Raw genomic sequence first — 15,932 nt, forward strand, 5'->3', positions numbered from 1 at the left:
TATGAGAGGGTAAATAATAGAAAAAAAGATGTTTTATATGTTTTGCTTCCTGTGGAAGCAAAAGTCTGTTAACAGAAGAGACCTCATCTATACAAGAGTCTTTTTTAAAAATGTGGCTGGGAAAAAAAGATGGGGCTGGATAGTTTTGGTATTTATTTGCACTGCCGGCTAATTGTCTCAAAAAACTGAGATAATTTAGAAGTAACATGATTTATTTATTTATTTTATTTATTTTTAATTATTTAATTTTAAAAAATTTTATTTATTTTTGGCTGTGTTGGGTCTTCGTTGCTGTGTGGGCTTTAGCTGTGGCGAGCAGGGGCTACTCTTCATTGCAGTGAGCGGGCTTCTCATTGCTGTGGCTTCTCTTGTTGTGGAGCACGGGCTCTAGGCGCACGGGCTTCAGTAGTTGTGCCTCGCTGGCTCTAGAGCGCAGGCTCAGTAGTTGTGGCACATGGGCTTAGTTGCTCCATGGCATGTGGGATCTTCCCGGACCAGGGATCGAACCCATGTCCCCTGCATTGGCAGGTGGATTCTTATCCACTGTGCCACCAGGGAAGTCCAACATGATTTATTTATAATTAAAAATGCATTTAGTAATCATGAATGATGAAATAATTAATGTCTTGTACAGAGTGACATACAGGAAGTAATTGTTTTAGAAAGAACCACTTCTCTGAAATCCTGTCAGAGGAGGGTTCACCAATGGAGAATTGCCACCAGATGGCAACAGAGACTCTGGAATCTAATTTTGTAAGGAAGTTCAAGAAAGGTTTACCCAAGGGGTTTTCACCCCTGTTATGGCAAACACTGTTCTAGATTCTGGCTGACTTAGGAATGACAGTCATATTAAATTTTGGAATGCCATAATATAATATGTGAATTATACTCATTTTATGAATGCCTGGTTCTTGTTTTTAATTGATTTTGATTTTTCTTAGGGGATTAAACATTATTTTAAATTCTTAAAGCTGCAGTGAAAATTAATAACCCACTGGAGGGAAATTTGGTAAATATTTATTAAAATTTTAAATGAGAATGTCTTTCTGATCAGCAATTTCTCATCTAGGCATCCATCTTATAGATGTACTGATGCACAAAAATATGTAAGTATGGTCACTTGTAAGCATTGTTTTCAAATAGTGAAAAATTGGAAAAAATTTATTGGCCTCAGAAGTCTGTTTAAATAAAGTTATGGAATATTTAATTAATTAAGGGAAAAATGAAGTTAGAGCTATCTGTCTTTACAAGGAACTATCTCCAAGATTTTACAAATTAAAAGGACACAGGCAGGGACTTCCCTGGTGGCGCAGTGGTTAAGAATCCGCCTGCCAATGCAGGCGACACGGGTTCAAGCCCTGGTCTGGGAAGATCCCACATGCTGCGGAGCAACGAAGCCTGTGTACCCCAACTACTGAGCCCATGCACCACAACTACTGAAGCCTGCGCGCCTAGAGCCCGTGCTCCGCAACAAGAGAAGCTACCGCAATGAGAAGCCCGCTCACTGCAACGAAGAGTAGCCCCCGGTCGCTGTAACAAGAGAAAGCCCGCGTGCAGCAATGAAGACCCAACGCAGCAAAATAAGTAAATAAATTATAAAAAAAAAAAGGACACAGGCAATATATACATAGACACTGAGTATGTAAGAGTGTGATATTTGTACATGGGTAGGAGAAGTCTGAATGGGTGCACACTGAACTGTTAACAATGGCTAACCCTAGGGAGAGGAGTTTTAACTTTTTATCATGTGTACTTCTGTGTTGTTTGCAGACACACTTAAGAATATTATAAAAGTATCATAGAAATGTTTGAAGGAAAGAAAAATTATGTAAACCAAATCCCCAAAAGTCAGCACTGTGATTTTTATGAATAATCCTGTAACTTTTAAAAAAAAAATTTATTTATTTAGCTGCGTCTGGTCTTAGTTGCGGCACGCAGGATCGTTCGTTGGGGTGTGTGGTCTTCTCTCTAGTTGTGGTGTGCAGGCTCCAGAGCGCATGGGCTCAGTAGTTGTGGCACGCAGGCTCTAGAACGCATGGGCTTAGCTGCCCTGCAGCATATGGGATCTTAGTGCCCCGACCAGGGATCAAACTCCCATCCCCTGCATTGGAAGGTAGATTCTTAACCGTTGGACTACCAGGGAAGTTCCAATCCAGTAACTTTTAAATGAAATATTTCTGATATTCATCTTGGCCCCAGTGTATGAGTATAAAGTATTGTAAACATGGAGAAAGTGAGCATGGGCTTTCTATCTTAAAAGTCCATTTATACTGTACAACTGCATTGGTTCAAATCCTGGCTCCACCATTTATTGTCTGTGTGAGCTTAGGCAAATAATTCAACCTCTCTGAGTCTTTGTCCCGGTCTGTAAAATGAGAACAATGAAATTATTGACCTTGTAGGGTTGTTATGAGAATCAAATTAGTCATTATGTGAAAAGTACTCAGAACAGTTTTTGGCTGATAGTGAGGGCTCAGGAAATGCTGACTATTACTGCCCAGGGCTCAGTAGTAGCAAACCCATCACTGCTAATTAGCCAGTGATTAACCCTGATTGCTGACACTGTGAATTTTTTTAGAGTTTCTGCAGATAGAATTTATGTATAGAAAAGACATCTGTCATTACTTTGTTTTTTTGAAATTAATCTTTTGAATTAATTATTTTAAAATTAATCTTCAATTTATTAAAGTCATATACATTTTAAAATTTAGTTTTTCCTAAGTCTTCAAGTTATCTTTATAAATCTCAACATTCTTTTTATAAATTTAAATAACCACTTTCGAGGGGGATCTTTAACATTTGGTCAACTCAAATTCAATAGACCAAACCTCTTTAAACAATCGATTCCATTTACAACTTAAATTCCATCAAATGTTTTAAACTACAGTATTAAATTTAATATATTTAAATTTCTTCTTTTGCCCAAACTGAATAATAAATCTAACTATTTACACTATTCTGCTAAGGTCTAACAATTTCAGTTTATAAAGTATGCCTCCTTTTCCCCATAGGCTGTGATATTTATTGCAACTTATCTATCCATTGTGTCTGCATCTCAACTAAGCTGTAAACCATGGGAAGTGGAGGTAGGGGCAATTCTGTTTTGGTAAGTAGTGACTGGCACATGAAGAACTTTGAAGGCCAAAAAGGATTTGAATTGGTAGAAGCCAGAGAGAGTATTCCAGACTGGGAAAAATACCAGCAAAAGTTATGGATAGTAATGGTGGTATACAGACTTTGTTCATATCTGCCAACTCTTGCTCATGATAATCTTATATACATTTATATGCACACACATACCAGGGTATACAAAATGCAGGTACATTCTGAGTGAAATTGAAGAGGACCCTGTGGAGTTTTCCTGGGAGCAGAACCTCCTCCTTCCCCCCTTCCCCAGTGTCTCCTGCCCTTGTTTGTAGAAAAACTTTAGCCTCCTAAGCCTTCCCTGAGTTTCAAAGAGCAAATTTAATCAGAGAAGTGAAAAACTGTAAAAACAAAGGAAAGCAGTCTAGCAAGACAAGGCTGAGGCCATATCCTTGAGTTGGGCCATATTCTTGAGTTGTTTTACAGACACTAAAACCCCCACCAGATGGAAGATGGTGACTGCATGCTGACCACCAGCATGGAGACCCCAGACCAGCTGGAACCAGAAAACTGATAATTAAGATGCCTGAAACAACATCACTTTGTTACCTCACCATCGACCAATCAGAGAATTGAGCATGAACTGATCATGTACCCTCACATTGTTTTAAAAAACCTTCCCCTAGGACTTCCCTGGTGGCACAGTGGTTGGGAATCCTCCTGCCAGTGCAGGGGACACGGGTTCAAGCCCTGGTCTGGGAAGATCCCACATGCTGCAGAGCAACTAAGCCTGTGTGCCACAACTACTGAAGCCTGCAAACCTAGAGCCCATGCTCCACAACAAGAGAAGCCACCTCAATGAGAAGCCCGTGCACTGCAACCAAGAGTAGTCCTGCTCGCCACAACTAGAGAGAGCCCGCATGCAGCAACGAAGACCCAACACAGCCAAAATAAATAAATAAAATAAATTTATATTTAAAAAAAAACCCTCCCCTAAAAGTCATTGGGTATTTTGGGTCTTTTGAGCATGAGCTGCCTATTCTCCTTGTTTGACCCTGCAATAAACACTGTATGTACCTTCACCACAACTGGGTGTCAGTAGATTGGCTTTGCTGTGTGTTGAGTGAGCAGACCCAAGTTTGGTTCAGTAACCTGAGTACCTGGATAACTTTTTTGTTGTTGTTGAGGATTTGGGATCAAAATACGTGAAACCGTGTTACCGGAAAACTGGGTTCGCCTCTTGGTGGGTGTTGAGCCAAAAGACACAACCAAGCTAGAGATCGGGAGACAGAAGGATTTATTACTTGCAGCCAGTAAGGAGAACACTGGGGAACTTTCCCAAAGCAGTGTCTCCCCAAACAGCAAAACTGGGGAAATTTTAAGCTAAGGGATATTCATGAAGGGGCTTGAGAAGAGGAGAATTCAACATTAAATTGGCGCAAAAGTAAACAGATTCCAAGCTTTAGGTGATTGAAGTCAGAAGGGTCAGAAAAGGTCAACATCATCTTCACTTAGGTTCCAGTTGATCTGGTGGTTGAGTGCTTGGGCCCCGGTTGGGGGGGTGTTTAAATTCTGCAAAACAGCTGAAGAAAGTGCTTCAGGCTAATCTTTACCTTTGAAACAGAACTGGGAGTCTTTACAGCTGATTTGTTATCTGTGCTTTTGTTACTTTTCTTGCCTGATAACAGTCCTTTGTTCTTTTGTTCCCTTAGATCATTACTACTGAGACCTGTTCAAAGGCAAGCTCTGTGGCCAGGCTTACATTACAAAATGGGTTAGGCCTAAAATGGCTCCTCTAAAAAACATGAATAAAGTATAATGCTGATTAAGTTACCCCCCCCACCCCCGCAAAAAAAAGAAGTTGATATAAAAGTTTAAAAAAATAAAATGGCTCTCTTATGTCAAGTAAGCCATGCCTGGTTCTCTTTCTCTGGGGGACACGCCTACCCTATCTGCTTACAACTGTATTTTATATGCTCAGTTAGCTCATAAATAAGACACTGTGAAGACTCCATCTCTGAAGTCCTTTCCATTTTTCATGCCTTGTTCTTGGATATTCTCCCCACTGGCCTCCCTCCATCTCAACTATTTTATCCCACCCCAAGCCACTGGCGAGCGGGGCCTGAGCCCGGCGCGCTTGCCGGGTCAGGGGGTGGGGCCTGGACGTAAGGGGGGGGGGGCACCATCCTCCAGTGAAAAGGGCTCCCGGAGTAGTTTGTCCTACTTTGCTGCCCGTAGAGGCTCCGAGTTGCCGCCCCTCCCGCGGGAGTGGTGGAGATTCGATCACGTGACAGTCCGGAGGCTGGAACTGGGCAGGTTGTGGAAAGCGCAGAGTTTTGACAAAAACAAGCGGCGACGTTGCCATCAAAGGGTCTATGGCCGAGGCGGTGAGGCCCCCGCGCCGGGCCAGGGCCAAGGCCAAGGCCAGCCGGACTAAAACCAAGGTGAGGGAACCCGCCCATCCCATCCTTCCCAGGCCCTGGCAGGTGCGCTCTCTTTTTTCCTCTCTTCGGCCTCTCCAGCCCTCTCTGCCCGTACCCTGAGCCCCTCTCTTCCTCTGTCCCCACCTGCCCGTATTTGATCCCCCCACCCATTGACACCAGACTTGTTCCTCTGTTCCTCCTTCACGTTCCTCTGCCGGACTTTGTCAGGAGCCCTTTTTTTTTTCTTTTTCCTCCTGTGACCTCACTAGGCTCTTCCTTTTCTGCTCCTTTCTTGACTTTCCTCACCCGGGTCTAGATTCCTATCGTGAAGCAGCTTTTCTCTTCCCAGTCTCATCTTTAACTCTCTTTTTCTCCTTTATAATCTGTGAACATTTTCAGTCCCTCTTCCCATACAGAGGGAAGGGACCCCTCCTCCACTCAAGAATGTATGCTTTGGAAGAGCTTTACAGATAGAGGCAGAAAGTAGACTGTAGTGATGTGCCTTTTCAATTTAAAAATGCAAGATGACAGTGGTGCTGCTGCGGTTTATTTCTCATTATCCTGGTTGTTTATGATGGGGCACGAATGACCAGAAATTAAACCAGAGCGGGACTCGTACAGCAGGAACAGATCTGAATTTTCTGGGTTTCCTGGATTATACTAACGTGTGGTATTGGTGTGATTTAAAGCTGATTTGTCTTGTTTTCAGGCGCAGCCTGGCTTTCATTTCGTTCCCATATGTTTTCTGAAATGACATTTATTTTACAGTGAACAGATTAAATGCTGCCCGTGGATAGCTGGACATATATAATTTTGGCTTACCTGAAACTGATTTTATATTAAGGAAGTAATGAAGGTGGTATTAAAAATACAGGAAATTTCCTTTCCTACAAGTAGGTGATGTTCCAGAGCAGGTGTAACTTAAAAATGTTACAAAAATAAGGTTTTCTCACGAGAACAAGATTTTAACAGGAGACTCGTGTTCAAAGCTACCATATTTAATAAGCTGTAAGTGACTTATGTAGATCCCTTTCATTATGATGCCTTTTTTAAAAAAACTGTAGTGGAGTTATGTGCATCAGTGTACCCAGGTCTGTGAGGAATTACTCTGGGGAGAAAGCCATTTTGCTACTAATTTCAGAAACATTTTTAAGAGAAATAATTTTGCATTGTATTGGGCTGGTAAAGGACTATCTAAATAGAGGAGGAAGTAAAAAGCCATTGGTCAGCCATACATAAGGTCCCTGAACCTAGAATACAGTAGTGTATAACATGTAAACATGTAACATGTAAACCATCTATAGAGAGCAGAATCTTAATTCTCAATCTGTAGGGTTTTTTTTTCAAAATGAATGATGAAACTAAAGCCTAGATAAGTTAAATGATAAGCCAGAAGTCATGCAGTTAGTAAGAGACTCAAGTTAAAGCCCAAAATCTTAATTCTCAGTCCAGTAGCTTAATAATTGTTCTACATATCTATGTGTGTCTATAGATAGAATGTTATAAATACTTCAAAATGGTCAGTTAAGAGGATTCTCTGTTATTTTGTTTAGAACAGATTTTCTAAAATAAAAAATTAAAAAACTTAAATCCATCATGAAAAACCAATTGCTCATTTTATTTTTTTTAAGATTTATTTATTATTTATTTATTTTTTTGGCTGTGTCAGGTCTTAGTTGCGACACGTGGGATCTTTGCTGAGGCGTGTGGGGTCTTTTCGTTGCGGCGTGCAGGCTTCTCTCTAGTTGTGGCATGTGGGTTTTCTCTCCTCTAGTTGTGGTTGTGGTGCGCAGGCTTCACGGCGCCTGGGCTCTAGTTGAGACCCGCAAACTCAGTAGTTGTGGCGCACGGGCTTAGTTGCCCCCTGGCATGTGGGATCTTAGTTCCTTGACCAGGGATGAAACCCGCATGCCCTGCATTGTAAGGCGGATTCTTTACCACGGTGCCACGAGGGAAGTCCCCAGTTGCTCATTTTATTGGCACATTGTGGGCAACCTCGCTACACAAACATAAATTTATTTTTCATCTTTTAAAATTTATAAAGAGGCCTTCATTCCAGAGGTATTTGATCAAACCAGAAATCCCTGACATACTTTTAGTCATCTTTCAAATCTAGTCAGTCACTAAGGGTTACCAATTGTATTTTGTAACTATTCTCTTGATTCTGCCCATTTCTTTCCATCCTGACTAACTCCACCATCCTCCAAGGAAGATTTCTTGGATTTTTGCTAAAATGGCCTTTCCAAGTTCATTCTTGCTGCCCATTCTCTAAACTAAAGCTGGATTGATATTTTTATAAACAAAACCCCAAAATGATTGCTCTCCTACTTAAAGCCTTTCAAAGATTTCCCATTGCCCAGAGTCCAAGAGTCCCAAGTATGGACTCAAGGCCCTAAACTCTCTGGATTCTGTCTTTCTCCTCAGCCTCTGGTCTTCACTACTGTCTCTTTTGATTCTCAACCGTGTATGTGTCCTTTCCTGCTTTAGGGCCTTTGCTCATTCATGAGGTCTCTGCTTAAACCTCATCACCCTCATCACCCACATTACCCCCCCCGCCCAGCCCCCCCTAGTAGCGCTCTGCACCCCTTTGTGTCACTCATCTCACTTGCAGTTACTTTGTTAACATCTCTCTTCTCCCTTAGACTGTGAGCTCAGTGAGGGAGGGACCTTTTTCCTAATACCCTTTACAGCCCTTGTAGGCATTTGATAATGTTTGTTGAATGAAGGAAAAAATACCAGTATTGAAGAATATTTCCAAGCGTTGTCACTCAGAAGAATTTACTCTGGTAAATTTCCTCTAAATAGTATGAGAAAACAAATGGAAAAAGTCCACGACATCAGCAACGCCCTCATACTTCTCAGTTTAGAAAATTGATTCTTCTCTTAGAGTAAATAGATTTATTACTTAGTGCTGGTTATGGTTTGGTTATGATCATGAAGTCCTACATTAATGAAACCTTTACCATTGTGGTGTGATTTGGTTACTGTTTATGGAACCATAAAGTAGTTCCAAGGCTCATTTCAGGAAGTGAGGAGTGTCATATGCTTTTGCCTTTAGATAGTTTGACCCAGCAGCTGACCTATATTCCTTAATGTAAATCATTTGGAAGATGAGCTCACATTGCTAGTTTGTGGTTATCTGGTGCTTATCACTTGATACCTAAGAGATAGTCCTGATTAGTTTCACCCACCTTGGAGGACCCTGACTTCGTTGATCATGGTAGATTATGGTTTAAGAACAGTAGATTTTTAGATTGGATTTACTCTGCAGAAGCAGTATATTTTATAGTCATGGAAAGTATTTTTGCAGTTAATACTAAATTCTGAATGCTGACAACTCATTAATCGTAAGAGCATATTGTAATTGCTAAGGATAGACTGAGATGTGTCCCAGAAAACTGATAACAGAAACAGAGACCTTTAAATCCTCATCGCCTCTTGCTTCTTGGCCTAGATGATTTCTACCTCTTAGTCCCTCCTTCCCATGAGTGATTATAGGAGTGAAGTTGGGGGATGTTCTATATTATTTAGATCCTTTTGTGCCTCCTAAGATCCATTTATTTGTTGAATAAACACTCATCGATCACCCACTATGTCCCAGAAACTGTTCTAAGCACTTGGGATGTAAACAGAGGAAAAATAAAAAAAAGAACCTGGCCTTAACGTAGCTTGCATTCTAGAAGGAGAAGACAGACAAACAGAAAACTCCATAAAAAAATAAATAAAATGTATAATATATTAGAAGATGACAAGTGCTATGGAAAAAGAAAAAGAGGAACAGAGTAAGGAGTTGAGTACTGGTGATTAGGATGGGTTGTGATTTTTAAAAAAAAATAAGTTTATTTATTTATTTATTTTTGGCTGTGTTGGGTCTTTGTTGCTGTGCACAGGCTTTCTCTAGTTGCGGCGAGTGGGGGCTACTCTTTGTTGCGGGGCTTCTCATTGCGGTGGCTTCTCTTCTTGCGGAGCACGGGCTCTAGGCACACAGGCTTCAGTAGTTGTGGCTCACGGGCTCTAGAGCACAGGCTCAGTAGTTGTGGCGCACGGGCTTAGTTGCTCGGCAGCATGTGGGATCTTCCCGGGCCAGGGCTCGAACCCGTGTCCCCTGCATTGGCAGGTGGATTCTTAACCACTGCGCCACCAGGGAAGTCCGGGTTGTGATTTTTATATAGGCAGTCAAGGTAGTCCTTACTGAAGGTGAAATTTAAGTAAAGACATGAAAGAGATGTGGGAGTTAGCCATTTGGATCTTGGGAACATCTGGGGCAAATGCCTTAAGGCAGTAGCAGTGTCGTTAGGGTGGAGTGCGTGAGGGGAGAGTATTTGGGATGAAGTCAGGAAGGTGACACAGGGCCAGGTCGTGTAGGGCCTTGTAGGCCATTGTAAGGATTCGTACTTTGAGTGAAATATGGAATCACCTCAGGGTTTCAAGCCGAGGAGTGATATGATCTAAGTTATTTTAAAGGGTCACTGTGCTTGCTTTGTTGAGAACAGACTGTAAGGGAGCAAGAGTACGAGCAGAGAGACCATCTAAGAGATGTTTGCTGTGATCCAGGTAGGAGGTGATGGTGGCTTGGACCAGAGTTGTAAAGCAGAAGTGGTGAGAAGTGTTTGCAGTTTGGGAGTTTCTGAAGATCTAGCCAAGACTGTTTGTTGGTGGTTTGGATGGGATATGAGGAAACAGTCAGGGGTGACTCTGAGATGGAGGAGGCAGTGAGTAGGACAGCTTTTTTTTTTTTTTAATTTTATTGATTGATTGATTGATTGATTGATTGCTGTGTTGGGTATTCGTTTCTGTGCGAGGCCTTTCTCTAGTTGCGGCAAGTGGGGGCTTCATCGCGGTGCGCGGGTCTCTCACTGTCGTGGCCTCTCTTGTTGCGGAGCACAGGCTCCAGACGCGCAGGCTCAACAATTGTGGCTCACGGGCCTAGTTGCTCCGCGGCATGTGGGATCTTCCCAGACCAGGGCTTGAACCCGTGTCCCCTGCATTGGCAGGTAGTTTCTCAACCACTGCGCCACCAGGGAAGCCCAGTAGGACAGCTTTTGGGGACAGATCAGGAGTTCAGTTTAGGACATGCTAATTTTGAAGCAAATGTCTCTCAGACATCCAAATGGATTGGATATGTGGATCTAGAGTTTGGGAGAGATAAAAGATTTGGGGTCATCAGCATATAGATAGTTATTTAAAACCAGAGACTGAACTAGGTTACCTTAGGAGCGAGTGTAGTATAAAAAGGTGGCAAGAACAGAACCCAAGGGCACTCCAATTTTGCGGGGAGAGGCGGAGGACCGGTGAGGTAGTATATGTTTGGGATTCTAGAAGCTGAGAGAAAAAAGTGTATGAAAGGAAGAGGAAGAGATCAAGCATGGAAAGTGCTGCTGATACGTGAAGTAAGATTGTTAACAGCAACACAAAAGAAGTGGCAGCTAGGAGGAGATGTTGTATTCTCAGCAAAATGTATAATCCCCATCCTTCTCCTTTTTACTTGTAAAGCATTCTTGTGCATCCCAAGGAGAGTGGGTAAAATTGCCCTGAGAACTCTTGAGCTGATAGTTGGACTCATGTGTCCAAGCCCTTTTTATCTATTCTGTGCCAGGCATTGTGCTAAGTGCTGTGGATACAGACATTCATGATAAACAGACCCTGCATTTAAAGTAATCCCATGGCCAAGGAGCTTTGCCTGTTTGGTTCACTTCATGTACCCTATGTACTAGAACTATGCCTAACATACAGTAATAGTTACCTAATAAATATTTTCAGAATAATGAAAAAAAAAATAAAGTAATCCCACTAAAGTATGCTATGTAGTGTGTAAAATTGAACCATTATCATTTATGAAGAAGTAGCTCATTAATATTTTTAAGGATGGAAAGGAGTTGTAATTTTTTTACTTAGTACAGTGTAAAGAGGAAGAACTGCAAGTGATGAATGGAAAGTGACCATTTATTTTCTAGAACTTAAAAAAAAAACAAAACTTTTTTTCTGATTACAAAAGTGCTCATTGCTTAAAAAAAGTGTGTATGTATGAGTATATACACACAGAGAGAGAAGTGTACAACACAGAAATGAAATGCCCTGAATTCCATCTCTTGGAGATAACTGTTGGTAGCAGTTTGTTATGTGCTCTTTGTTTTTTCCCCACACATACACCAACACTCTAGGGCATATTCACTGTAATGTATGGTTAAGTATGTCTTTCTATGTTTATTAACAACTCTTCTGTTTCTGTATAACTTCTTGATTATTTTTTCTCCTGTGGAATTATTTTAAAATTGGTTCTCTACCTGTATGTAACTTATGTAGAGATCAAAAATCAAGAAATATTAATCGCTAGGCCATTTTCAGTTGTAAGAAACGTGTCTTTTGGTTAAAATAAAATTATGTAAGCACTAATTTTTGCACACACAACTTGATACACATGGAGTTCTGTTTGAATTTTATTCTGTGGTCTATAATGATTGTTATATATACAGTAGGTTCTAATCTTTATCTCTGGTTAACTCAAGTAGGCAAAGTAATTGGAAGTTGGCTTTCTTTTTTGTTTTTAAATGAAATTTTGTATCTTAAGTGTAAAATTTGATTCAGATTTTGGCATAAAAGTTCAGTTTCCTCTGAATTCATTGGATAGTCCCTTTGCTTTCTGCGAGGCATATAAAAATAAACTTCTGAATGTGCTAGAGCACATTTGTTGGATAATTCAATAATTTCTTCATTTTAGGATGCTAATACCTAGGAGCTCAGCATACAGTTGGTACTCAGTAAATTCTTGTGAATTATAAGTCATCATTATTGTTTTAAGAAATGTTTATTGAACAAAGTGTTGAAAATCAGAGGCAGATCAGATCCAAAAAGGCATAAGATATATTCTCTGGTCTCAAGATATTTGTGGTCATTTAGGGGACACAACATAAAGATAAATAACCATATGTGGTAGCACGTGACCAGGGTCAGATGGCAAGTACACACTGCAGAGTTCAGAGTAAAGCATGTGCTGCGGAAGGGTTGATGTGGTCATTGAAGATTTTGTCTTGGGACAGGATCATAACTGAGTCATCAAAGGCACTGAGTGCCGAAGTTAAGAGTCAGACTTTCATTAAGTGGAGAGCTGTGATTGTTTTTGTGGTGTTCAGGGTAGTGTTTTAGGGAGACCAGTCTTATAGTGGTGTTTGGGATGAATTGGTGGTAGGGCAGAGGCTGGAGGCTAGGAGACCTTTCAGGACCTGCTCCGCTATTCTGTGCTTTGGAGAAGTGAATTGAGCCACAGGGAGCTCACCACTGCTTAGAGGCCATGGCGTTGGTGATGAACACAGTGAATCCCTTTTCCCTCCGCATATGCACCCCAGACATCCTGTCCTATCCAGGGATCTGTGAGGGGCAGGGTCAGGCCTTTGCTACCCTCTCAAACAGTTGTGTGTCTCGCAGTTGTTCATCCTTTCCTTCCGCCTTCCTTCTCTCATCTGGCCAGTCCATTCTTTGAATCGAATTACCAGCTTTTCTCTCCTTTCCCTCACCTCCTTTCCTGGGGCAACCCCAGGTTAATTCCTCTTTGGACCTAACTTCGTAACAACACAAGTGGAGAATTAAACAGAGAAGCACTGAGTTCCACCCCCAAGGGAAATAAAGCCCAAAGTCTTATGTGTTCTTCCCTGGGAGCATTAGGAAGGTTTAAAAAATTCTTTAATTGATTATCTAACCACATTATCTGTTGCTGTTATGGTTGTGATTATTCCCAGGAAGGTAGATCTGCTGGATGTGGGCCTGCAAGTTTGATAGTAGCAGCTGGAGACTTCATTTTATTTAGTTGAGGGGAAGAATTTGAAATTGCAAGGGCAGTCATGGAGTAGGGAAAGAGGAAGTGGTTTGGTGGGGTCAGAGTTGGGCAACAACTTCCCTTGGCAAAGGGAAGTTAAAAACTACCTGAGGGACAGGCTGGAGAGGAAGCCTGAGGTGGCCTGTGGGTTGGAGGAGGTGTGTTTATTTGCTGTGCCCTTGATCTTGTGGCCCATCTTGGCCTACTTCCAGCTCCCTATCTTCTCTTCCAGTTAACATTTAACACCCCCAGAGGTCTCTTACAGTTTAAGAAAAGACAACTAAAATTTTCTCCCTCTATTTCACATTCCCGTCTCTACTTCCTTACTTTTCATTTATTTCTCAACTCTCTGAGTTTTTAAAATCTTCCATCTTTTCATCTAACAGCTTTATTGAGGTATAATTCACACACTATACTTATTTAAAGTGTATGATACAGTGGTTTTTGGTATGATCCAAGATTGTGTCACCATCACCATGGTTCGGAATGCCAAACTCTTTTGCATAGAGAAGCATCATGTTCGCTTCCCACCAGCAGTGTTTGAGGGTACTAATTTTTCTACATCCTTGTCAACACTTATAATCATCTGACTTTAGTCATCTTAGTGGGTGTGATATGTTACCTCATTGTGATTTTGATTTGCATTTCTCTGATGACTAATAATGTTAAGCATCTTTTTATGTGCCATTTGTATTATCTTTGGAGAAATGTCTGTTCAGATCCTTTGCCCATTTTTAAATTGGATTGTTCGTCTTTTTATTCTTGAGTTACAAGAGTTCTTTTCTTTTTATTCTGTATATAAGGCCCTTAATACGATAATTGATTTGAAGACATTTTCTTCCATTCTGTGGGGTTGTCTTTCCACTTTCTTCATATTTTGATTTTCAGCATAAAATCTTAAAATTTTTATGAAGTCCAATTTATCTACTTTTTTCTTTTGTTGCTATGCTTTTGGTGTCATGTCTAACAAGGCTTTGCCTAAACCAAGGTCACTAAGATTTACTCTATGTTTTTTTTGAAAAGTTTAGAAGTTTTAGATCTTATGTTAGGTCTATGATCCTTTTTGTTAATTTTTGTATATGATATAAGATAGGGGTACAATTTTATTCTTTGGATATCCAGTTGTTTAGCACCATTTGCTGAAGGCTGTTCTTTCCCCATTGAATTGTCGTGGCATCCTTGTTGAAAATCAATTGACCTTAAATATAAGAGTTTATTTCTGCTTTATAACAAAGTGAATCAGTTATACATAGACATATATCCCCATACCTCTTCCCTCTTGTGTCTCCCTCCCTCCCACCCTCCCTATCCCACCCCTCTAGGTGGTCACAAAGCACCGAGCTGATCTCCCTGTGCTATGCGGCTGCTTCCCACTAGCTATTTTACATTTGGTAGTGTATATATGTCCATGACACTCTCTCACTTTGTCCCAGCTTACCCTTCCCCCTTCCCGTATCCTCAAGTCCATTCTCTAGTAGGTCTGCGTCTTTATTCCCGTCTTGCCCCTAGGTTCTTCATGACCTTTTTTTTTTTGTTTTTTTAGATTCCATATATATGTGTTAGCATATGGTATTTGTTTTTCTCTTTCTGACTTACTTCACTCTGTATGTACAGACTCTAGGGCCATCCACCTCACTACAAATAACTCAGTTTCATTTCTTTTTATGGCTGAGTAATATTCCATTGTATATATGTGCCACATCTTCTTCATCCATTCATCTGTCGATGGACACTTAGGTTGCTTCCATGTCCTGGCTATTGTACACAGAGCTGCAGTGAACATTGTGGTACATGATAAAGCAGAAACTAACACACCATTGTAAAGCAATTATTCTCCAATAAAGATGTTAAAAAAAAACAAACAAAAAACCTAGGGGCAGGACAGGAATAAAGACGGGGTTGTAGAGAATGGACTTGTGGATATGGGGAGGGGGAAAGGTAAGCTGGGATGAAGTGAGAGAGTGGCATGGACATATATACACTACCAAATGTAAAACAGATAGCTGTTGGAAGCAGCTGCATAGCACAGGGAAATCTGCTTGTTGCTTTGTGTCCACCTAGAGGGGTGGGATAGGGATGGTGGGAGCGAGACGCAAGAGGGAGGAGATATGGGGATATATGTATACATATAACTGATTCACTTTGTTTTACAGCAGAAACTAACACACCATTGTAAAGCAATTATACTCCAATAAAGACGTTAAAAGAAATAAATAAAAAGCTCCCAACAACTTGAAAAAAAAAAGACAAGAAATAAAAAATGTTAATAAAAAAAAAGTTTATTTCTGGATTCTCAGCTCTGTTTCATTGATCTGTTTGTCTGTCCATGTGCTAGAACCACACTGTCTTTATTATTGTAATTTTGTAGTAGATTTTGAAATTGCGAAGCATGAGATCTCCAACTTTGTTCTTCTTTTTCAAGATTGTTTCATCTATTCTGGGTTCCTTGCATTTCCTTATGAAGTTAAGGATCAGCTTGTCATTTTCTGCAAAAAAGGCAGCTGGGATTTTGATAGAGATGGTGTTGAATTTGTATATCAATTTGAGGAGTATTGCCATATTAACAATATTGTGATCTGATCCATGAAAATGGAATGTGTTTTCACTTATTACTC

At 40.7% G+C, this 15,932-nt stretch overlaps 1 protein-coding gene across 2 annotated transcripts in view; it reads left to right on the top strand.

The window, feature by feature from the left end:
• Positions 1–5,391: 5,391 nt before the first annotated feature.
• The window catches only part of EPG5 (ectopic P-granules 5 autophagy tethering factor), a 123,682-nt gene continuing 113,141 nt past the window's right edge, over positions 5,392–15,932 (top strand). The window contains exon 1 of one of the 2 annotated variants that reach the window (XM_057526387.1): positions 5,392–5,570. In XM_057526387.1, coding sequence (XP_057382370.1) covers positions 5,460–5,570 — 111 coding nt within the window. In that variant the 5' untranslated portion in view covers positions 5,392–5,459. The remainder of the gene's footprint in view (positions 5,571–15,932) is intronic. The other variant, XM_057526388.1, reaches the window with a different exon arrangement.

This window comes from Balaenoptera acutorostrata, chromosome 13 (genome assembly GCF_949987535.1).
Source record: "Balaenoptera acutorostrata chromosome 13, mBalAcu1.1, whole genome shotgun sequence".
NCBI classification, from domain to species: domain Eukaryota; kingdom Metazoa; phylum Chordata; class Mammalia; order Artiodactyla; family Balaenopteridae; genus Balaenoptera; species Balaenoptera acutorostrata.